Source organism: Bos indicus, chromosome 1 (genome assembly GCF_029378745.1).
Source record: "Bos indicus isolate NIAB-ARS_2022 breed Sahiwal x Tharparkar chromosome 1, NIAB-ARS_B.indTharparkar_mat_pri_1.0, whole genome shotgun sequence".
In the NCBI taxonomy this organism is placed as follows: domain Eukaryota; kingdom Metazoa; phylum Chordata; class Mammalia; order Artiodactyla; family Bovidae; genus Bos; species Bos indicus.
The window spans coordinates 109,259,784-109,285,435 of NC_091760.1; the positions used below are offsets into that span (position 1 = coordinate 109,259,784).

The following is a 25,652-nucleotide window of genomic DNA, read 5'->3' on the forward strand; positions in this document are numbered from 1 at the left end:
CGTGTTGGATACTTACGGAACAGGGGCCGTAATAGTCTCTCTGAAAGCAACTTTTGGCTTTCCTGTGATACAAGGACAGCCATATTCTCTTTCCATTCGCTAAAAAGAACAAGAGAGATCTTTTTTGATACATTTAAATTAAAAAATAATATTAGAAAAATCCTAAGAGTCTTAATTACCTCAGGATTCATTTAAAAGTGAAAGTGTTAGTCACTCAGTCATGTCCGACTCTTTGTGACCCCACAGACTGTAGCCCATCAGGCTCCTCTGTCCATGGGATTCTCCAGGCAAGAATACTGGAGCGGGTTGCCATTCCCTTCTTCAGGGAATTTTCCCAACCCAGGGATCAAACCCGGGGGTTTCCTGCATTGCAGGCAGATGCTTTACCATCTGAGGCACCAGGGAAGGTTATGATGAGCAAATAATAAATCTAAAATAACTTAAGTACCTTATGAGGATAAATACATTACAAACTTTTACAGATTTTATATAAACAAATTCTAATTTAGACTAATTAACTTACACTCACCTCCGGTTAATCTACTAAAACTTTACCTTTGCTCCATTTTATTACATATTTATTGGGATGGTATATGGATCTATTGTCAGAATTTTCTACTATCTCAACTTCAGAGATACAATTACAACCAGAATTTTTATCGTAAGTCAGATATATTAAAAAAAAAAAGTCATATATTTTGATCTCATTCATATACACATAAGACCTTTCCTAGGAAAGAAGGGTCTCCCATCTACCCATTTGTTTATCTATTTTATATTGATCTTCAAGTACTGACTTGAGAAGAAAACAGATAAGAAACGGTCTGGAGAGTGAGTACTGGTGGGCTAACTTTCTCAGCCGGTTTCTCCCTGAGGTTGTCCCCCTAAGGCTGAGACCTCAGGGATATACTTGACCCAAAGAACCATGACCTAGGTATGGATGGATGGTCTGACTGCAATGGTTTACAAATAAAAATATTTAGAGATCAAAAGTAATTAATTAGTAACAGACAGTAGAAGATGCAGTATACCACATCTGGATAAAACCAGAGTGAAGACTGAAGAACCACTATTAGTTTACGACCATTAGACTGAGAATTCTTGACTTTTACACTCTTAAAACACAGACATAAATGACGTGACTTGAACTTGTTATTCACTACCTGAGCATAGATTTCCAGGTGTAATTCTCCCATTCCAGATACAATTGTCTCTTTGCTGTCAGTGTCAAAGTGGACTTTAAATGTGGGATCTTCTCTTGTAAACCTGCCAATACCTTTGGAAAATTTTTCCAGATCATTCTTAAAAAAACAAAAAACAAAAAACATTATACATTGTACTAAGCATGATAAGCAATGAAACTGTTAAAATAATCTGACTGAATGAAATAAAAAACATGGGCAGTTAAATAAAAATGATCTACCATTTAAGTTCTTCACGCTATTTTAATATATGAGCTTGGATACCACACAAGAGAGCAAGGAACAGCTAACTTACACAATTTTCTTTTCACACCAAGATTCAAGAGCCTAAGACTTAACTCTGCCCTTTCCTATTGACGAAATCTCTCCATTTGTGGAAAACTCCCCACAAAACAGAAAGTAGAATCTGTGTTGCAGTTTAGAATTCCTAAACCAAAGGATTGGTTGAGGCTGTCATCAACTGTAACTGTGTTACAGTTTAGAAATCCTAAATCAAAGAAATCGGCATGGTCACCAAGACTCTAGGTTCAAGAGGACAGTTAAGACCAGCAAATGCACACTGAGACATCTCCACTTCCAAATAATCTACCTGGATGTAGTCTGATGTACCTCTATCCTCCTTAGATGTTAATTCCTTATGTGGTAAGCAGAATGCTGTTCTTCTTTAAAGACATGCCCCATCCCCCAAATCTGTTACCTTACCTGATAAAAGGGACTCTGTGGATATGATTAAGGTTACAGACTCTTCAGATGGGGAGATTATCATGAATAATCTGGACAGGTCCAGTGTAATTGCATGAGACTTTAAAAATGGAAGAGGAATGAAGAAGAGCAGTTGAGAGATAAGTGGGAAATAACAGGAGATATCTGAAGCATGACGGGCTCATTTCACTCCTGCTGGCACTGAAGACAGGAGAAAGGGGGCTACGAGCAGCCTCTAGAAGCTAGGGATGGCCCTCAGATGACAGCACGGAAATCTCAAGTCCCACAACGAGGAGCTGAATTCTGCCAACAATCTAAGCAAGCAAGGAACCAAACTGTCCCCCAGAGCCTCCAAGAAAGGAACACAAGCTTACCAATACCTGATTTTATCCCATTAAGAACTGTGAACTGTGACCTATACAACTGTAAAGTAATGCATTTGTACTGTTTTTAAGCCACTAAGTTTTTGCTAATTTCTCATGGCAGCAATAGAACATTAACAAGCCCTGAATCACCAGTGTTAACAGCCACATATGTAGCTAAAGAGGTGTTACTGTGCTTTGTTTATGTTATCTGGAATTCTAAGCACAAGGCTGCAAGGTAGAATTATCCCCATTTTACAGGTGACGAAGCTAGGTACAGACAAGTCAAGTGACTTGCTCAAGGCCACACAGCTAACTAGGAGTGAATCTTAAGTTAGTCTACCTCCAAAGTCTTTTCCCTTTTCCCTGCATTGGCCAGGGTCTCAACTTACAAGCTGCCCCACTACTGAGATTCAGGGTTTTATGCAGGGTTTCATCATTTGGTTTGTATTAACTCCAGCAAGCAGACAACCCTGAGACACCAAAAAGCTTTTTGAATATTGATCCATTTGATTTCCATCCATTATTGTGAACTATCAACAGTAAAATGTCTACATAAACTCTGAATTTAGGAATAAAGAATATTTTAACTTCTAGTCCTTTGTCTTCCAAAGGGAAAAGCAACCAATTTGGCAAAGAACTTTGAACAAACTGGCGTATCACTGTGGTAAGATATAAGGTTTGACTTGCTTCACATTTCTGAGATGGAGTGATTGAATGTTTCTTGCCACCTCGACATTCTCTTCTCTGTAATTTGAGAAGGAAAATCTCAAGTTCCTCAAAACAGGTGAAGCAGTAGCCATTAATATATCCATAAGACAATCAATCAGAACATGTTCTATAATGATAGTACCTGGATGACAAGAGATCATAAAATGTTCACTCAATGCATAAATGAATTAATTTCAATATAGCACATTAACATGACAGTTGTGAATATAACCAACTTAAGAACTAAACAATTATGGTTCAAGATGAGGACTAATTTCAGTGACAAGTTATGCAAATACAGAACCTATTCAAGCAGTTTTGGCTAAAAAGCTAAATGACATGAAATACAATCATAAGACTGTTATATCTGAAAGTGAGTCAGAACAGTCTTATTTGCAGGCCTTCCATGTTATAATCACGTTTACCACGTAACTACCATAGATGTGGAGATGTACTATAACCCATGAGGCAAGTACTTGATGCAATATTCTAATGTTCTTTACAGTGAGGTTTTTCTGCAATTTAAGACAAATGCCCCGGTTTCCTCTTTTCTCTCTCTTATGATCTGCATCTAGGAAGTTACTTACCATTCTGGAGCCAACGATATACCTTTACTATGGTAAGAGTTATAAAGCACAGTCTCATGAATATGTTAAAACCATCAACTTCTTCAAATATTCTGAGGAGTACTTACTAGTAGTAGACTGGTAAACTTTAAAAGATGATTTGAATACCAGAAAAGGAAACAGAGTCCATAAGAGTGCTTATGGTCAACCCAAGACACCATATGCATTGTGGAGACAGGTGAAAATGAGCTCAAGGTTTTACTGTGATTTACTAAGTGCTAAATCAAACTCCCACCTTGTTAGACGGCTTCATTGCTATTGAAATGACAGGATCAGGAACATGAATTGACTCCTAAAATATTTTTAAAAGAACAGACAAGAATTCAAACACAGTACTGTATATGTCAGAGATGGATTAATTTTAATGTTCTTTACAGCAGAAAAAACACTATAGTCAACATCTTTAAGGCAGACAAAATATATCTTGCTCTACTTTTCATTAAATTATGAATATATTTATATAAATAAAGGTTATACTGAAATCATTGATAAGAGAAGCAGAGAAAGGGACTAGATTCTTCATACATACCATATCTCCTTTAACCAGTCACAACTCTGAGAGGCAGATGGATTTTATTATCCCCATTTTACAAATAAAATAATTAAAGGGTTGGCAAGAAAAATGAATAACTTGGTCAAGGGCCAGCAGTAGCACAGGGCAGAAATAAGGCTCTGACCAAGGTCTATTTGCTTCAAAGCTCGAGCGCTTCCCACGACCTCCAGTCCCTTCATACTGCTAATGACAAGTTTCGAGAAAGTCTCATCACTAATACTTACTAAAAAGTCCACTTATTGAAACTGATTTTTGTAGTGTCCTAACTCCACATGTAAAACCACAGACATCAGAGAATACTTTAGACAAAAAAGCTAAATTATAAAATTAAGAATTCATCATATGATATAGGAGCTACTACAGAGACATCTGTTAGGGCTGGACAAGTTCTTATATATAAACAACGTACTGTAAGCTCCTATCCCCTTTGTACTCATATTCTTCCTTTACTGAATTCAGGAGAGGAAGCACCCTCATAAACACACGGTCATACTGTAGAAGAGCCGCCCTCCTGTGGGGGCAAAAAGGGGGCGGGCGTGAAGGGGACTGAAAGGCAGGAAGTCTTCTAGTTGCATCCTGCCTGCAGAGCACAGTTCTAATCTGTTATGCAATTCCCCGGAGTCCAGCCTAAATGTTACAGTCTGCTCTTATGGTTCTCTAGGAGACTGAGGGAGGCATCCTCTCTCCAGCTGCCGGGTTACTAAGGAAGGAGCACTTGGCTGGGACCAGCCTGATGATGGTGACAGCAATCAGGGGTACACCCACAATGGGGAGGCAGATCTCAGGGAGGAGTCACAGCCACACAGGCCAGGTTACCTAGTGGAGATTTTCCCTCCATGCTAAACCTTGGAGGATGGTGGAATGATTTTACTAAGAAAAATCAGGTAAGTTAGCTAAGTTGACATTAAATGAGCCACAACCAATCTACACTTGATACCTGTGGCACTCAATGAACACTTCTGTGCTTGTTTTTCTGAAGTACTGAAACATACATTCTTGAAATGCAAGTGATAAACAGCTTTGAAGTTAAATGACTTACCATAGAAAGGCCGCTATTATCTTTGTTTGTGAATGTGTCTCCACTGGCACAGTCAATGCCAAACAATGCACAGATGTCTCCAGCAAACACTTCCTCAACATCCTAAAGAAAGAAATAATGCAAAATGATACTTGCAAGTAATTCAAAACTGTACATAATCACTAAAAAGTAACTGCATAATAATCACACTGTGCACAAACAAACATGCCCAAATCTCACCATGAATTCCACAAAGAATTAGACAGAATCAATGCAATACCAACAATCAACCGTGGCAAGATACACCTTCAACAGGGCTCTTATTTAAACCACATCTCAACTGGCAAGATTCTACTGTAAATGGAAACTCAGAACACGGCATCTGTACTTGGAGATCTGCAGTACCTACAGAACACAGAGCCTCATGGTTCTAACGTTATTCCTATAGAATTAAAAAGTATGTAGTACTGTATGTGCTGCCATTGTCTAACAAGCAAATGTGTATGACAAAGGCATACACGGAAAACTTGCAAAGGAAGTTTTGAAAACAAAGGCAGGAGATGTAAGCAGTTAAGAAAACACAGGAAATCTAAGAATAAAGCACTGGGGCCTCTAAACTTCCTAGTCTTTGTCCTGTAACAGTTCATTCATAACAGCTGTGGCTGTGAATGAGCAAGTGCGCGTGTCTTGCTTTAATGGTTACACAGCTATAGGGAGCCTTCTGGCCCATGAAACAGCTGTGACAATCACTAATCCCTCTAGCCTGCCCCCTGCTGCCTATTTCAAAAAACAACGATGTCTAATTTTGAAAGACTGTCTATTCATTTTCCAGGAGATACAACAGTTATGGATGCCAAAAATGTCCACCATAAGATTTTGCTTAGACTAATAAATTTCTCTATGAATAACAGAGCTAAACTGGGAAAGAGTGCAAGGAGAGGACAATCTCCTGTACTTGGTATTCCTGCCAACGCTTAACCCTGTGGACCACAGAAGATAGGACAGGTTCAGAGCCAATTCAAGAAGTCAGATCATAAGCCAAAGTTTATCTCCCAGACTAGGCCTTCAGAGGTTTTAAATCTTTAGATGAGTTCTAGCACCAATAAAGCCCTTCTAGGGGTTGATTCTATTTCCATATTTCAGGAAGTAAATCCACTGAGCAATATGGGAAGTTACGTGTAAATTTATTATTCTCATTTACTTTTGAGAACCGCAGATCTACTAAACTAAAAACCTATTATACTCTTTCCAAGGCTAGCTTTTGAGGAAAGTGCTGTCCCTTCTCCCTAACCCTGGCCACTGAGGAAAGACAGCCAAGTCACAAATGGTGGTAGTTTTATACCACCATTATTAGAACAGATTAAGTGTTCTTAATATGTGCTAATTTAGCCTACACCAAAGTGCTACATGAGACATGTAGCCCACCTAACTAAAAAGGAAGAAGCTAGGAAAACACATTCAACTAAAAGTGATTTTCTTGTGGAGCTCAGGATACCAAAAAAGTAGACCTATTTCAACTGCATGAGACAGACTTCTGATTGTAGAGTGAAGCGCGGGTACTCACCTCCATCATGTCGGCATGCATGCGAACCAGTCGCTGCACCCGCACTTTCTTTCTCGTCCTCGTATTATAGATGTTATCACCTTTCTTCAACTCTCCTTGATAATTGCGAACGTACGTTAACTGGCCAAATCGACCAGCCTAGAAGTCAACATTAGGTAAGGACAGAAAGAGTGAAAAAGAGACAGGAATCAAAAATAAGAGGAAAATTTCACAATCACCTTCAAATACTTGCTCTCAGTTTTAATAGTACAACTTATATATATATGTTTCAGCTTATTGCCATAAACTACTTTGATGCTAGTTTTAAATAAAGTTAAATGGTTCTTGTGCTTTCTGATATCAAAATCCAAGACACTACTTGTTTGCTCTGAAAAAAGTTGTTAGAAAAAGTTTTAAAATTATATAATAAGCCAGTTATTTCATAAGTTCAGTTTAATACAGTAAGATATAAAAATAAGGTAAAATTATATTAGAAAGACAACAAAAATATTAGAAAGGAAAGACTATACATGTTATAAAAACTGATAATCACCTGGAAAGATATACAAATATGAATTCCGTAAAGTAACTGAATATAAAATGAATAATCAGGATCATTTCCTCCTGAATATTTAAAAGTTGCCAGTTCTTCCCATATTAATATTTAGGTTTAACACAATAGCAATAAAATTCCAAAGAGGACTTTTTAAATATATTATTAGTGATTTTTAATATTTAGAAGAAAAGCTAAAAAAAGAAAATAACTCTGATATAAGAACACGTTAAATACTTCAAAATATTAAAAGTAATAGTCCTTATAGAATAAATATCTAAAATGTTTAATTCATTAGTCAATAGATAAAAAAGGAGACATGACAATCAATGAAAAAATTTAACACTGTTCAAAAACTGGTAACTGTACAATTGGTCTTTTATTTGGAGGCAGAGGAAATTCACTTAGATCTGAACACCACATTCAGCAAAACAAAATCCAATAGGATTAACAATGAAAAAAACAAAGAAAACCCACAAGAAAGCAGAAGAGACAAAAGTAAGTATTTATAGAATATAATCAAAGAGGAAGATTGAAAAAATGACAAAAGACAAAGATTGCTATATTTGACTATGTAAATTTTAAACTGTTTTTTTTATTTTATTTTATTAGAGAAAGGTTCATACAAGTAAGTAAAACACTTTGACTCTAATTTTAAAAAGGGAAGGACAAAAAAATAAAGAGGGAATTACAAAAGAGGACACAGAATTGCATAATGATTCTATGGAAAAATGTTTTCTATTATTAAGAATTAAGGCAAGATATGGGGAAAAAGATTGGGGCAAGGGATGGTTAAGGAGTTTGGGATGGATATATACACACTGCTACATTTAAAACGGATAACCAATAAAGACCTACTGTTTAGCACAGGGAACTCTGCTCTATGTTATGTGGCAGCCTGTATGGGAGGGGAGTTTGGGGAAGAATGGATACATGAATATGTATGGCTGAGTCTCTTCCCTGTTCACCTGAAACTAAAAATATGAAAGCAATCTGGCAATATATACCATTAAACATTTAAAATATCTTGTATCTTTTACTCAAGAAACACATTCTGGGTATCCTAAGAAAAATATTCCTAGGACTTCCCTGGCGGCACAGCGGATGGGAACTGGCCTGCCAATGCAGGGGTCATGGGATTCATCCCTAGTCCAGGAAGATTCCACACGCCGTGGAGCAACTAAGCCCGTGCGCTGCACCTACTGACAGTGTGCCTAGAGCCCGGGCTCTGCAACAAGAGAAGCCACGGCGATGAGGAGCCCAGGTACTGCGACAGAGTAGCCCTGCTCACCGTAACTAGAGAAAGCTCGCACACAGCCAACAAAGTCCCAGCGCAGCCAAAACTACTAATAAACAAACACTGTCACTGCAATGTTATTTCTACTTTTTAACTTAAAATTACTTTTTCTGGATTTAGAATAAAAATCGTACTGTAAAAATTTAAAAATAAAAACTAGGAAAAAGCACCCCCCCGCCCCCCACCAGTATAATTCCATCCCAGAAATAACCACACTTGAACACTTCCGACTTATCTACCCTTTTCCTCCTTAAAATATTATACACAGAAGCAACACCACCACAGCAAAAAGCATACCCAGTCCCCAAATCTTGGTTCCTAATACCATTCACAATTAAAAGGAACCAGGACTCTTAGACAAATGGCTGATTCTCGAGCTGCGGCAGGAAATATACAACGTAAGCCTGGAAGGTAAGGAAGTGCTCACAGAAGCAAAATACTGGGGAACATCTGAGGGACACAAAAGCCACCTGAAAGAGCACCAACCGCGAAAACTGGTCAGTCTGGCAGTAAAATAAATAACATAGTACTGGGTTTTAACTCAAAGTATGAGACAAATATATGTAAGTCCAGACTGATAAAAACAAATGACTGCGTAAATAAATATGGGAGAGAAAGGACAACTCGTCCTTACAGAAGAATCCCACGTAACTCAGAGACACTGCCCCCTCATGGAGGAAGAACGTAATTCCCCACCCCTTAAGTGCGGGCTGTGCATAGAAACCTTCTTCTAGAGTCAGTATGGAACAGGGTAGGGGACAAAGTAAGTTTACAGTGGAGAAATCTGTAACTAAATCTTTCCTAAGAGTCACTTTGTAATAGGAATAAAAGCCTAAAAGAAAAGAAAAATTCTATATACATCAGTTAAATACATTAGAAAGCAACTTACCTCCAGTTTAAAAGCCAGGCCAACAAATGGATGGGAACTGTCTCTTTTGGGGTTCATTAAGATTTTTGTTTTCTCTTGGGAGTCACTTAAAATAAAAGACATACACATTTGTGAGATGCAACATTTGATATTTCTTTTATAACTATTGGCTTCATCAGAATATTACCTGAGGAAAAGCACACATGCACTCAACATTTCTGAGCTTATTCTTAAGTGAAATTTCACTGAATGGGATCAACAAGAATAACTTCTGGCCAATACTGCACTGCGACAGGACCAGAGTAGAATAATAAACACAAAATGCACCTCAGAAAAAAATAATGAAAGCTTAAAAAATTTTTGTTTCTTAAATAACATTAAAAAAAATTGGTTCCAAATGAGAAAATCTTCTAATGATGTAAATCTTGATAATGAAACAAACCATATTCTAACTTACAAATAGAATATGATATGGGAAGGTATATTTTTCTTTATGCCAAAATTGTTACCCAAACACAAATAAAGATTGGTTTTTATAAATTATTGGAAAAAACCCACAAATGCATCATAATTTCAAAAACCATTCTTAAATTCTTTTCTAGTGCACAGATGTTAAATTCTCTGTGCATAGACTAAGAATCAATTTCGAAGACTTACTCCTGATTGAGAATAGCATAATTCTGGACTTCAGATGGATTCGGGAGGTATTCTAAAACAGCATCTAAAAGAGGCTGAACTCCTTTGTTTTTCAAGGCACTTCCCAAAAAGACAGGAGTAAATGACCTGTTTAGAGTAGCTCTTCGAATGGCAAGCTACAAAAGAAAAAAAAATAATAATGATTAGTTCATCTTAAAGTTACATTTTGTGTTTCAGATCAATTACAAAGGAACAAATGAATGAAATAAATTGATACTCTTTGGAGTACTGGCTTTAGTGGAGACTGGAATAGGGTTCTCTACAACTTAAGGTCAAAATACCCTCCTGCTCCCACCAAAAATAGAAAGAAAAAGGCTATTTAACTTTCAACACTGTAACTGCTTTCAACCCTTAGAATGTCACTAACTTTCAATTTGGAGAAAAAACTATATACATACACACAGGACAGTGTAAATGGTATGTTAACAATTGTGTATAATAGAGGAAAAAGCAACATATATGCAAACAAAACAAAACAAAAATCTATGGAAAGAAACACCAGAAACTATTAACTGGCAACCCAGTTTAGGAATGGGGCCCAGAGTGGCTCAGACATAAAAGAATCTGCCTGCAATACGGGAGACCTGGGTTTGATCCCTGGGTTGGGAAGATTCCCTGCAGGAGGGCATGGCAATCCACTCCAGTATTCTTGCCTGGAGAATCCCCATGGACAGAGGAGCCTGGCAGGGTCCATGGGGTCATAAAGAGTTGGACACGACTGTGCAGCTAAGCACAGCACAGAGTGCTGGGCAGATGAGAGCCAGGTAAGAGACTTCTTACTGTATAACTTCATATAGTTTTTAAATGTTTAAACCATATGAAAGTATCTATTAAAAAAACAATTAACCAATTTGTTTTCTTTTTTTAAAGGATATACATACGGGAAGCCAAACCGGTACAAGTTGCTCATAAATTAAGGGTCCTGATAGTAGCAGGCTGTAAATAACGACCTCCTGATCTTGTACCAACCTCTCGTGCAAGCACCATCCATGTGCCCCAGCCTTGCTCCTCAGGGGCTACTGGCTACAGGCCTCAGAGGGGGCAGTAGAGCTTTAGCTCTGGCGGCTGGAAGAGGCCAACAGCAGTCTGTGCTATGGCCACAACCCACCACAGTTGTTGGTGCAGCAGAAATACGGAGCAGAATAGTCATTTCTCAGTCCTCAGGAAAAATAGAAGCCTAGATATTCCACAAAGCTTAAAGCAACACATTTATAACCACAATTTCTAAACATCACAATGAAAACTAGGATAACAACTGAGCACAATAAAAGGAGTACAAAAAGAAGAAAATAAGCATGTTATGAAAGCAATTAGCCTTCAGAATGGGAGAAAATAATAGCAAATGAAGCAACTGACAAACAACTAATCTCAAAAATATACAAGCAACTCCTACAGCTCAACTCCAGAAAAATAAATGACCCAATCAAAAAATGGGCCAAAGAACTAAATAGACATTTCTCCAAAGAAGACATACAGACGGCTAACAAACACATGAAAAGATGCTCAATATCACTCATTATCAGAGAAATGCAAATCAAAACCACTATGAGGTACCATTTCACGCCAGTCAGAATGGCTGCAATCCATAAGTCTACAAGCAATAAATGCTGGAGAGGGTGTGGAGAGAGGGAACTCTCTTACACTGTTGGTGGGAATGCAAACTAGTACAGCCACTATGGAGAACAGTGTGGAGATTCCTTAAAAAACTGGAAATAGAACTGCCTTATGATCCAGCAATCCCACTGCTGGGCATACACACTGAGGAAACCAGAATTGAAAGAGACACATGTACCCCAATGTTCATCGCAGCACTGTTTATAATAGCCAGGACATGGAAGCAACCTAGATGTTCATCAGCAGATGAATGGATAAGAAAGCTGTGGTACATATACACAATGGAGTATTACTCAGCCATTAAAAAGAATACATTTGAATCAGTTCTAATGAGATGGATGAAACTGGAACCTATTATACAGAGTGAAGTAAGCCAGAAAGAAAAACACCAATACAGTATACTAACGCATATATATGGAATTTAGAAAGATGGAAATAATAACCCTGTGTACGAGACAGCAAAAGAGACACCGATGTATAGATCAGTCTTATGGACTCTGTGGGAGAGGGAGAGGGAGAGGGTGGGGAGATTTGGGAAAATAACATTAAAAAAAAAAAAAAAGAAAAAAGAAACTCTCTTAAAAACTTGCTTTTTCTAGGACCAGAAACGGCTTGGTCACTAACCACCGAGGCTACCTTAGGCCACAAAGTCACATTTTTGACATTCCAACCCTCCCTTATATACAAAAGTAAGAATGAATGAATCTTACCACACCTTCTTTACTTCCACTGAATAGAGAAACACATGAGTGTGGTTGATGAATAGAAAAAAGGAGAAATTAAAGCTAAACCTATACCAGCCTAACAAAAGCTATGTTCTTACCCCAAATTTCCCTTACTTTTTTAAGAATCACATTCACACTTGGAAACTGCTGCCTTCCCACTGTGCCTGATACATCCAACGACAACACAGAAGCTAAAGTACACTGCAGCCTGGAAGAAAGTGAGAACAGCAGGACTGAAAGCGCTCTCGCTGAAAGCCCCCTGCAAGGCTGGCCCCTGGCTGGCGTCTGGGAATCTGGGTGTCAAGGGATTCCCAGCAGCTGGGAAGACTGGCTCACTGTGCCTATACTGCTGCAAAAACAATGGGATGTATGCTAAATACCTGCTTTCCTTCTGGAAGTCTGGAAATTGGTATGTGCTAGGCAGGGTGTGTCTATGTGAGTGTGTCGCTCAGTCATGCCTGACTCTGACCCCATGGATCGTAGCTGGCCAGGCTCCTCTGTCCATGGAATTCTCCATACAAAAATACTGGAGTGGGTAGCCATTCCCTTCTCCAGGGGGATCTTCCCAACCCAGGGATTGATCCTAGCTCTCCTGCATTGCAGTTTAATTCTTTACCATCTAACCTACCAGGGAAGCCTTATGTGACCAGCCTCCAGTGAAACCAGCACTGAGTCTCTAATGACCTTCTCTGGTAGACATTTCACAGGTACAGTCACGACTTGCTGCTCGAGGACACAGGCATGCACGGCAAGACTCCACTTGAGAGTGCCTGGAAGCTTACACCTGGTTTCTTCTGGACGTTACCTCACACGCCTTTTCCCTTTGCTGATTCCGCTCTGTACTCTCTCACTGTAATGCACCAGAGCCATGAGTGTGACTACGTGCTGAGTCCTGACTCCCAGTGAATCACAGAATCTGGAGTGGTCTTGGGGACTCCTGACACATTCCTTTTAATAGATCAAGACCTCTCTTTGGTGGTTCTTAGGATACACTGCTCAACTTTATTTAAGGCCCAGACCTATACTTTCCTATAAGGAGTTCTTTAGTCATTAGAGAGCTGAGGTGATAAGGCCTTTGTGAATGGTACAGAACTCAAGCTGAGATATGTTAGTAAGCATCTCAGTTTCAATAGGGTTCTTTCCTTGTGCACCTGATCTATAAACTCCCTGAGTGCACTTATTACACACAATGTTTATTTACCTGATCTCCGCTAAGTGCATGAAGTGGTTTGGCAAAATAAGTGTCAGTCTTTTTTTATTATGATAACATAAACATCACAAAATTGACTGTTTTAACCATTAAGTGTACAGTTCAGTAGCATTAAGTACATTCACATTGCTGTCACCACTATCTGTCTCCAAAACTTTTTATCACCTCAAATTGAAACTCTGGATCCATTAAACTTCCCATTCTCCCCTCCCCCAGCCCCTGGTAACCACTGTCCTACTAGAAACTTGACTGTTCCGGCTATCCCACAGAAGTGTAGTCATACAATACTTGTCCTTTTATGTCCGGCTTATTCCACTTAACGTGATATCCTTAAGACTCACCCATATTGTAGCATGTATTAGAATCTGGTTCCTTTTTAAAGCTGAGTAATACCCCATTGTATGAACACGCCACTGTTATTTGTCCTTCATTCACTGATTGGCACTGAGTTGTTTCCAACTCTGAGCTACTGTGAATCATGCTGCTGTCAACATTGGTGTGCAAATATCTGATCCTTGCTTTCAATTCTCTTGCATATATAGAAATGGAATTGCTGGACCGTATGGTAGTTCTTGGATATGAATCTGAGCAAACTCTGGTATACAGTGGAGGACACAGGAGCCTGGTGTGCTGCAGTCCATGGGATCGCAAAGAATTGGACACAACTTAGCAACTGAATGAAACAACGTGGTAGTTCTGGGTTTAATTTTTTTTTGGGAAATCACTACTGTTTTCCACAGAAGAAGCATCATTTTACATTCCCACCAGCGATGCACAAGGATTTCAATTTCTCTAAATCCTCACCAACACTTGTTACTTTGCTTTTTAAGTAACAGTCATCCTAATGAATAAAGTGGTATCTCACTGTGGTTTTGATTTGCTTCCCTAATGACTAGTGATGTTGAGCATCTTATTGAGCCATTTGTTCTCTGTTATGGAGAACTGTCTGTTTAAAAACTGAATACCAGTCTTAAGCAGGTGATTTCTCTTCATTTTAAAGAGCTGAACAATCAAGTAAAGAAATCTATATGGCCTTCCAAATAGTCAGCAGTGTACATTTCTAGTTTATCTTCTTTCTTTTTAATAAGGATATGTCCAAGAGGTTGGCTGTTTAAGTATCCCCTTCATGGCTCACTACCTTGGTGGTGAAGGGGCTTGAATAACTCAATGAAGCTATGAGCCACGCCGTGCAGGGCCACCCAAGATGGACGGGTCATATCAGAGAGTTCTGACAAAACGTGATCCACTGGAGAAGGGAATGGGAAACCGCCCAGGACACTTGCTGTGAGAATCTCATCAACTGTATAAAAGGCCAAAAAGATACGACACCAAAGACGAGTCCCCCAGGCCTGAAGGTGTCCAAGACACTGCTGGGGAGAGTGGAGGAGAATTACTGATAGCCTCAGAATGAATGAAGCGGCTGGGCCAAAGCAAAAATGACACTCAGTTGTGGATGTGTCTGGTGATGAAAGTAAAATCCCATGCTGCAAAGAACAGTATTGCATAGGAACGTGGAATGTTAGGTCCATGAATCAAGGAAAATTGGACATGGTCAAGCAGAAGATGGTGAATAAACAATGACATCTTAGGAATCAGCGAACTAAAATGGACAGGAATGGGAGAATTTAATTCAGATGACCATTATATCTACTACTGTGGGCAAGAATCCCATAGAAGAAGCGGAGTAGTCTTCATAATCAACCAAAGAGTAGAAATACAGTACTTGGCTACAGCCCCAAAAAAGACAGAATTATCTCAATTCGTTTCCAAGGCAAGCCGTTCAACATCACAGTAATCAAAGTCTATGCCCCTACTACCAATGCAGAAGAAGCTGAAGCTGATCAATTCTACAAAGACCTAGAAGACCTTCTAGAACTAACACCTAAAACAGATGTTCTAGTCACCATCGGGGATTGGAATGCAAAAGCAGGAAGTCAAAATATACCTGGAGTAACAGGCAAGTTTGGCCTTGGAGAACAAAATGAAGCAGGGCAAAGGTTAACTGAATTCTGCCAGGAGAATGCACTAGTCATAGCAAATACCCTTTTTCAACAACACAAGAGATGACTTTACACATGGACATCACCAAATTAGTCAATACTGAAATCAAACTGATTATATTCTTTATAACTGAAGATGAAGAAACTGTATACAGTCAGCAAAAACAAGACGTGGAGCTAACTGTGGCTCAGATCATCAGTGTCTCATAGCAAAATTCAGGTGTAAACTAAAGAAAACCAGGAAAAACAACAGGCCAGCCAGGTATGACTTAAATCAAATACTGTATGAATTCACAGTAGAGGTAACAAACAGGTTCAAGCAACTAGATCTAATTAACAGCATGCCTAAAGAACCACTGACAGAGGTCCCTACTGCACAGGAAGTGGCAAACAAGATCATCCCAAAGAAAAAGAAAAGCAAGAAGGCAAAGTGGTTGTCTGAGGAGGCCTTATAAATAGTGGAAGAACAAGTGAAAAGTGAAAAGCAAGGGAATGAGGGAAAGGTACATCCAGTCAAACGCAGAGTTCCAAAAAATAGCTAGAAGAGGCAAAAAGGCCTTCTTCAATGAACCATGCTTAATAATAGAAGAAACAACAAATGGGGAAAGGCTAGAGATCTCTTCAGAAAAACTGGAAACATCAAGGGAGCATTCCGCCCAAAGATGGGCACAATAAAGGATAAAAATGGTAGAGACCCAGTAGATGCTGAAGATCAAGGAGAGCTGAAAAGAATACACAGAAGAACTATATAAAGACGATCTTAATGACCAGATTATTACAATGGTGTGGTTAGTCACCCAGAACCAGACGTTCTGGAGTGCGAATCAAGCGGGCCTTAAGCCCTGCTGTTAATAAAGCTAGTGAATGCGATGAAATTCCAGCAGAACTATTCAAATCCCTAAAGGATGACACCGTCAAGGTTTTTATGACAGCCAATCTGGAAGATCCAGTAGTAGCCACAGGACTGGAAAATCCTCATCCCAATTCCCAAGAAGGGTAGTATCAAAGAATGTGCTAACCATTAGACAATTGCACTCATCTCCCATGCTAGTAAAGTCATGCTTAAAATCTTGCATGCCAGGCTTCAGCATTATGTGAACGAAGAAATTCCTGATGTCCAAGCTGGGTTTAGAAAAGGAAGAGGAACTAGAGATCAAATTGCCAACATTCCCCAGATTATAGAGAAAGCAAGGGAGTTTCAGAAAAACATCTATCTCTGTTTCATCGACTACGTTAAAACCTTTGACTGTGTGGATCATGACAAACTGTGGAAATCTCTTAGAGTGATGGGAATACCAGACCATCTTACCTGTCTCCTGAGAAACCTGTAGGTGGGTCAAGAAGCAACAGTTAGAACCCTGTATGGAACAACTGATTGGTTCAAGATGGAGAAAGGAGTACGACAGGGCTGTCACCCTGTTTGTTTAATCAACACGCTGAGCACATCATGAGAAATGCTGGGCTGGATGAGTTACAAGCCGGAATCAAGATAGGTGGGAGGAACATCAACAACATCAAATGTGGGGATGATACCACTCCAATGGCAGAAAGCGAAGAACTAAAGAGCCTCTTGATGAGGGTGAAGGAGGACAGTGAAAGAGCCGGCTTAAGACTAAAAAAAAAAAAAACTAAGATAATGGCATCTGGCCCCATACTGCATGGCAAATAGAAGGGGAAAGGTGGAAGTAGTGACAGTTTTCCTCTTCTTGGGCTCCAAAATCGCCGCACACAGTGACTGCAGCCATGAAATCATAGGACAATTGCTTCTTGGCAGGAAATCGATGACAAACCTAGACAGTGTGTTGAAAGCAGAGACGTTACTCTGCCGACAAAGGTCCGTATAGTTAAGTCTATGGTCTTCCCAGTGGTTCTGAGAGCTGAATGGTAAAGAGCACAGAATGCCAAAAAATTGATGCCTTCGAACTGTGGGGCTGGAGAAGACTAGTGAAAGTCCTCTGGACAGCAAGGAGATCACACCAGTCAATGTTAAGGGAGATCAACCCTGAAAATTCACTTGAACGACTGATGCTGAAGCTGAAGCTAAAGTATTTTGGTCACCTGATGCAAACAGACAGCTCATTGGAAAAGTCCCTGATGCAGGGAAAGACTGAGGCAGGAGAACAGGGCATCAGAGGATGAGATGGCCGGATGGCATCACCGATGCACTGAACATGAACTTGGGCAAACTCTGGGAGATGGTGAGGGACAGGGAGGCCTGGTGTGCTGCAGTCCATGGGGTTGCAAAGAGTCGGACTTCACAACTTTGCAACAAGACTGGGCGACTGAGCAACAACAGTGGAGAACTGTCTATTTAAAAACTGAATACCAGTCTTAGGCAGGTGATCAGTTCATTTTAAAGAGTCGAACAATTAAGTAAAGAAATCTATGGCCTTCCAAATAGTCAACAGCGTACATTTATAGTTATCTTTTTTTTCTCTTTGATACAGATAGGTTCAAGAGGTTCACTGTTTAAGTATCTTTTGTCTTAGAACAAACTGATTCCTTTCCCATTTTATATAACTCACTACTTAAAAAAAGAGTAATATGCCATGTCACACTTTTTTTGAAGGAACCAATTATGTTAAACAACTTTGCTCGGATTTCATTAATAAAACCCCTACATAAAAGCATCATGTCCCTTCCCTACAAAAAAACAAAAACAAAACCCCCCAAAAACCCTCTTTTTCTTGTTCATATAAGATGTATTTTGAGAGCACCTGCCTTTAAATCTGAGATTGAGGGAGTTTTTTCTTCCAGAAACATCTCTCCAAGTTGCTCATCTGAATTAGCAACACATTCAATCAGCTCCTGCCGGTGGTCTGCTGCCGCCGCCCTGAATTCTGCTGGAATTTCCCCGTATCGAACAATCTGACTAAGAGAAGAAATGTTTTATTTTGGTACTTTAAGAATATTCAATTAAGTTGTAACTAACTTTACTCCAATAAAAATTAATTTGAAAAAAGAATATTCAATTAAACATATAAGTTATCAGTGAAAAAGATAAACTAATGGCCAAAATGTTTTTTGAGATAAGAGCTCTGATATTTTTGCATTAAAATCACAAATAAGAAAAAAATGTATCTGTAAAATTCAGACGGAATAGTGGACAAAATATTTAAAACAGGCAAAGCAAATTGCTCAAGGTTCTACTACCAGTAAATGTATGAGCCACACACAATTCAAAGCCAAACTGACTCCAAAGCCCATGAGTATAGCTGACCCGTGAACAAAACAAGTTTGAACTGTGCAGGTCCACTTATACAAAGATGTTTTCAATAAACATGCAAAAATATGTGTATTACATTGTCTGCAAGACTTGTACTGAAGTGTATCATTATGTAGGAATAAGTGATATTTAATATGAAATTAAAAATGTATTAGTTTAATTACTGTTTTAAAACTTTGCTTTCAAAGAATTACATCCATACAGTATGCCTCTCACAGAATTAGAGAAACTGCATACCATCACAGGTAATTTTTTTAAGTCACAATATTTCCAATACTGTATTAGGAATATGATTATAATATCATATGCCATAAACAATTTTATAATAACTAGGCTAGGCTACTACTTTACACCAATTATACTAGGCTACCATAAAGCAATACATTGCTGCTTCTTTCTTATCAATGCATGAACTGTTATACCTGTAAATAAATATGAATTTCTTTTCACGTTATCTTTTCATTTTTGATAGTGTCCAGTCAACAGTAGGTTACTAGTAGGTAAGTTTTGCGGGGAGTCAACAGTTATACTCGAACTTTTGACTGGATGAGGGATCGACACCTCTCATCTCTACACCGTTCGAGGGTCAACTGTACTGGAAAATTCTATTAGATTAATCAGAATATCACAGTCTTTGACAAGCAAGATAGAGATTTGACTCATCTGGGTCATTAATAACAAATCCAATTACACAATTTTTTTTTAATACAGAATACTCCATTTTGTAGTTAAAAAAAAAAGTTTACTAATTATGACAGACTCTTCAAACTTGACCTCCATTCTCCATTCCTCCAGGGGCCAGATAGCTAAAAGTCACAAATAAATACACACAATGGAGAAATGGACATACTCGGTATTTACAAACGTCAGTCTGAACACTTTAAAAGTAGTTCTTTAAAAATGGAGTCTAAGGTCAAGCAATTAACAAGCTTTTCAGAAAAAAACTCCTGAAAAAAAAAAAGGGGTGGGGAAGGGAGAAGCAAATCGCAAACAGTCAGAAAATAATTCTTATTATCCTAAAGAATGGCTCTTCACAGCCTTCAGAATCTAATTTCTTCCTTCCTGGCAAGGTCCCTGGTTGTCTTTCATTTCGGAAACTTCCTTTCAAAATATACATACCCAGTGGTCTAGGGCTGGGAAAAGGCGCAGGTACATTAAGAAGTTCCACCTGTGGTTCTGATGCACAACAAAGTTTAAAAACCTCTACTTTAGAGGACAGAAACGTGCGCACTGGTAATTCTGGGCAAGCGAAGTAATCATTTACTTAAAAATATTTTTTGAGTCCCTATTTTGTACCAGACAGTTCTAGGGCTGGGGACATAGCAGCGAATAAACCTGATAAAAATTCTTGTCCCTTACATTCTAAGGAGTGAGAGGTAAACTCGGTTGTCATCACTTAGTCGTGGAACAAAAAGTGAGAGAAACGCCTTGTCCACTGAATGGGCTTGATCTTCTCCTTACGTAAAAGATGGTCAATAAAGATAAACTCTATAGTTATCTGATCACAATGGCTTTCATCCACCTGCCAGACTAGTAATCTCAGTTCCAAAAGAGAGGAAGGGACCCCTTAGAAAGGACCTTTGGAGAAACTGCCAGGCTCCGGAGCGACTCTTCAGAACAAAGGATCACTTACAACTCCCCACACTGTCTATTTAGTGCCATTCAAACTCTGGCATTCGGACCTGAAACATGAGCACCACTTGGGAGCATTCCAGAAATGCAAATACCAGGCTCCACTCTATAGCTACTGAGTTAGAATCCCTGCTAGTGGATCCGGATATGTGCATTTTTCCAGGTGATTTTTCTGAATGCCACAGTTTGATAACCACTGGGATTTGTATGCAAAGGTCTCTCAAAACTTGGTTGATGGACCAAATACCATGTCAAAAGTTACCAATTTGCTTTTTGTATTGCCCAAACATTCTTTTATTTACATAAAAGAATATGTAACTTCTTTTACACATTAATCTTTTTATCTTTGTAATCCTATGAAGTAAGTAGAGAAGTATTTATAATCCCTTCTTTCTTCCCAGTTTTTATAACAATACTCATGACACAGTAGTTGTTCCAACAAAGTCTACAGAACGAATGAACAGATCAATGAATAAAAGTAGAAAAAGAGATATTACATCATTAGTTTAAGCTGAAGGCCTTTCACCATACCATGTATATCACAGTGTGATATACATATATCATCCAAAGAGCAACATATTCCCCCTTGGACTGAATGCTAAGCAAAATGGGAAGTAACCAGAATTAAATGCATTAAAAGAAAATCATCTTAAATGACATTTTTTCAGTCTCATTTCAAAAAAGTTTATATTTAAAGCACTCATCCATATCCTTCTCTTTGATACTTTTTTAAAATATAAGATTTGAATAGTATATTTTTAACACTTACCCAAAGTCTCCATCAAAATAGATGGCTCGTTCCTCAATAAGATCTATAATACCTTTAAAATCACTCTCTAAACCAATGGGCAATTGTACAAACGCTGCATTATGACTTAGTTTAGACCTGAAAAATAAAAATACGTGTTTACCCCTTTTTCTCTTCATCAAATTTCTTTGAACTGACAAAATAAATTAAAAAAAGAAATCAATGGCAGATCTTTGGAACTGATTAGCAGGTCAGAGCCAAAGGTACAAAGCAGCTGGGAACAGACTGACAAATTCATTGTGCTCAGGAAGCACAACCCTATTTAGGCAACAAAGATAACTGTAAGATAAGTGTTTTTCCCATTAGATCCCCGGAATACCCTGAATCAGACACAGAAGGGAGAAGACAAGTCACTGAGTGGTTGGCCCGGAATACCCTGAATCAGACACAGAAGGGAGAGGACAGGTCACTGAGTGGTTGGCCAGGAAATTAAAGGATGGTGGGATAACTGTGTCCACGTCTCCTTCTTGGATCAGCTAATACAAGTGAAGCCAAGTACAGCTATCTGAAAAGGAAGTTCCCTAGGGGGAAAATCCATACGGTGGTTATTAGACACTCATCATCAGCCTGTGCACCCAATCAGGCACAACCACAGAACGGAAATTACACTCATTGGCAGGAATTCACATTCAAGTAGGCATATGCTGTTTAGTCTGTAACTCTGACCAGATAACTAAGAACTACCAAATACTTGAAGGAAACAAACAGCTTGAAAGAGATGGGAGTTCAAGAAACAGTACTAACTTCCAAGGAAAGAGTTACTAGAGAAAATAAAATGTAAAGATTCAAGAAGTAATCACCTCTATTAATATGAAACTGAACTACATAATTGCTGGGATTAAAAAGAACAAAAAACAGGCTAAATAACAGAAGGGAAGCAGATGAATACCAGAGAAGTGAATTGGAAGACTAACCTCAAAAATTTTCTCATAACCCAGTGAAAAATGAGAAGGAAACAGAAAGTATGAGAAAGTATGGTAGAAAAAGCAAGACAGAGAGGTCAGATTCAGAAGTTTCAAAAGCTATTTAATGGGAATCATAGGATGAGGTAACAGATAAAGGGGAGTGGAGCAAAGCAGTATTTGACTACCAAAATAGTCAAATAAATGCTGAAAGAGAATCTGCCTGGAATTCAGAAGAAGACTTGGTGGAAAGAGCCCGTTTACTGCCAACCACAAGTAAAATATAATTAGAACAAAAAGTGAAAACATTTCATTTTACCAAGAAAGTATTACAAACACCCAGTAAAGAAAAGGTTCACTTGCATATTCTCAAACATGTCATCTCCATCAGAGAGCACACAGCAATACCGTCGCTTCAAGTCCCCTAACACGCATCTCTTGTCATGAGACGCATTAGTCTCTCCACTGACTCAGACTTTACTGCCTACATCCAAGAGCTCAGTCACGGGAGACTTGGGTAGGAACTCTACGGCTCCATCTACGGATCTACCAAAGGTAAAAAGGGCAATCGACTCTTCTCAAAGGCTGTGTGAAGTACATCGTACTGTGAAAATGTAAAATCATGTGAAGACCACTGGGTTATGTCTAGAAAGGAAGGACTGCTGCTATCCTAACAAATACATTAACTGATGAAACGAATAAGCATACTATTGACAATTTAAGGCATTAAATTAAAATTCCTCAAATAAAGGTTAAAACTGAAGGCAATCCTTTATGCTTGTTTAAATAAACATGAAGTACTTTTACAACCTATCCTAGATTATAACTTCTCTAATTATAACACTACAAATTACCAGATGAGTTCTGAATTCACCTTCAACTTCTCTAAAAATTTAAGTCATATTTCTCCTATTATACAGAGAAAGTAGTTGGTAAAATCATATCACAAACTAAACTATGGACATCAGGGTTCCATTTACTAAGATAAGTAATTCACATACGTGAATTTTAAAAAGGAAAAAAAATTCAGGATAAAGCTTAATGACACTGAATTAACGGTGTTTCTAGATGTACACCTAGCTAGGTCTGGTAGCTAGACCGTAACTCCGCTCTGTTCTAAGGTGCGGTACCTCATTTGCTGCAGGGCCCTGGCTGGGTTGGAGCCCACCCGGTCCAGTTTGTTAATGAAAGTGAGAAACGGAACATTGTAGCGCCTCATCTGGCGGTTAACAGTCATGGTCTGGCACTGCACCCCTCCGACGGCACAGAGAACCAGGACCGCGCCATCCAGCACTCTCAGGGCTCTCTCAACTTCGATGGTGAAGTCCACGTGCCCTGAGCAGACAGACAAGTGTGTGAGGGTCTTAAAAAGCAGTCTGAATTTTTACAACGTGCACAAGTAAAAGTCTACCTCTGATCATTATGGAAGTCTTCTAATTAGAATGTGGACTCTTTAAACCACCAATATCATTCACCAACCACAAGGTCCAGGGGCCCAACAAAATCCAACTCCAAAGCTGCTAGGGCACGGGCACCTCTGGGATCAGCAGCAACGTGTAAAAGGGAGGAATCTTGCTAGTCACTATTTATTTGCACTATTTTTCAAAGAAACCACTTAAAGATGAAGTATTTTAGGTGCCATTCAGATTTCTCTAATAGGGAATTCACAGTTACACTTTAGGAGTTTTATTTGTTATTAAAAAATGAGCTAGGTCATAGGAGAGGAAAGAACTGTGTTGCTGCCCAAAAGGCTCAAGAACTCAACTCACCAGGAGTATCTATGATGTTGATATTGACATCTTTCCACATGGTATATGTGGCCGCTGACTGAATAGTGATTCCTCTTTGTCTCTCTAGTTCCATGGAATCCATGACAGCACCAACTCCATCTTTACCTTTCACCTAAACACAAGCAAAGCAATTCAGATTTCTCTGTCCCTGCCTTCCAAGAAGGGAAGACATCTTTACAGAAGGAACCAGAACACAGAGAAACTTAACTGTCAAACCACATCTCAGGAAATTGCAATTGAAAACTGATTACAGTATTTGGCCTCTATTAACAGTAACCCTTTTTTTCACTGCTGTTGTCAGCAGCTGCTACCACTGAGCGTCACCTGGTCTCAAAAGCCACCCTGGCTCCCTCTGCCGCGTTTCTTCTACCTGCCTTGTGTCAGTCTGTGAGCAGGTGTGCAGGGAACAGGTATATCCCTTCTATGCTACTTGTGGACTTTGAGGGCTGGGTGGGAAGGATTCAGCTTCTAAAGTCTGTGATTTAACAAGATGGTCTTCATCTGAAGTAACACTTGTAAGTGGAAAGTTGAGTTACTGGATATGTTATGCCTTCAGGAGAGTGCCAAGATTTTCTAAAATAATTTTTTCCTGATAACTGTAATTTTTAACTAGTAGGCTAATACATCATCAGTTTAAACCCTTTCCCCACTTAACATTATAAACATCTCTCCAAAACATATGTAAACATTATTTTTACGGCTGCTTAGGGGTATATCGTATTGACTTAACATTCTGTTTTTTTTTCAATTGGAGGAAAATTGCTCTACAGTGTTGCACTGGTTTGTCATAGATCAACATGAATCAGTCATAATTGTACATACACCCACTCCCTCTTAAGCCTTCCTCCCCTTTCTCATTGCACCCCTTGAGGTCACAGATCACCAGGCTGGGGTCCCTGGTTACATGGTAACTTTTCACCAGCTATGTATTTTGCACCTGGCAGGGCATATACCTCTATGCTACTTTCTCCATTCATCCCATTCTCTTCGTCCCCCACTGTGTCCACAAATCCATTCTCTACGTCTGCGTTTCCATTCCTTCCCTGCAAATAGGTTCATCAAAACCATTTTTCTAGATTCCATATATATACATTAATATACAATATTTGCTTTTCTCTTTCTGACTTACTTCACTCTATGTAACAGATTCCATCTCACTAAAACATTCTTTTTTATGCCTGGGTAATATTCGTGTGTGTGTGTGTGTGTGTGTCTCTCTCTCTCTCTTCATGCCTGGGTAATATTCGTGTGTGTGTGTGTGTGTGTGTGTCTCTCTCTCTCTCTCTCTCCTCATCTGCTGATGGACATATCAAGGTTGCTTCCAAGTCCTAGCTGTTGTAAATAGCACTGTGATGAACTCTAGGGTACACGTGTCTTTTTCAATTACGGTTTTCCCAGATTTACTTAACATTCTTAAAAAAACAATCTACTCAGGATACCCAGAGTGATGGTTTCTAGAGAAACTCCTCAGAGCAACATTTCAAGCCAACCTGAGCTATCCGCTTTGTGACTGATTAAATTTCCAGGGTTACGATCCTTTTAATCTTTCAGGATTGTGAAGTTTATTAAATCCTTACAAAACAATCAAAACCAAGGTCAAACTAATCTGAAGTC

General features: G+C 38.9%; 1 protein-coding gene across 1 annotated transcript in view; it reads right to left on the reverse strand.

The window, feature by feature from the left end:
* The window catches only part of GFM1 (G elongation factor mitochondrial 1), a 50,599-nt gene that overhangs the window by 22,229 nt on the left and 2,718 nt on the right, over nucleotides 1-25,652 (reverse strand). The window contains exons 3-13 of the mRNA XM_019960227.2: nucleotides 24,018-24,150; nucleotides 23,379-23,583; nucleotides 21,308-21,424; nucleotides 18,402-18,552; nucleotides 10,093-10,247; nucleotides 9,457-9,541; nucleotides 6,739-6,876; nucleotides 5,196-5,297; nucleotides 3,839-3,895; nucleotides 1,164-1,301; nucleotides 17-99 (exon numbers count right to left, since the gene is read on the reverse strand). Of these exons, the coding sequence (XP_019815786.2) occupies nucleotides 17-99; nucleotides 1,164-1,301; nucleotides 3,839-3,895; nucleotides 5,196-5,297; nucleotides 6,739-6,876; nucleotides 9,457-9,541; nucleotides 10,093-10,247; nucleotides 18,402-18,552; nucleotides 21,308-21,424; nucleotides 23,379-23,583; nucleotides 24,018-24,150 (1,364 nt within the window). The remainder of the gene's footprint in view (nucleotides 1-16; nucleotides 100-1,163; nucleotides 1,302-3,838; nucleotides 3,896-5,195; nucleotides 5,298-6,738; nucleotides 6,877-9,456; nucleotides 9,542-10,092; nucleotides 10,248-18,401; nucleotides 18,553-21,307; nucleotides 21,425-23,378; nucleotides 23,584-24,017; nucleotides 24,151-25,652) is intronic.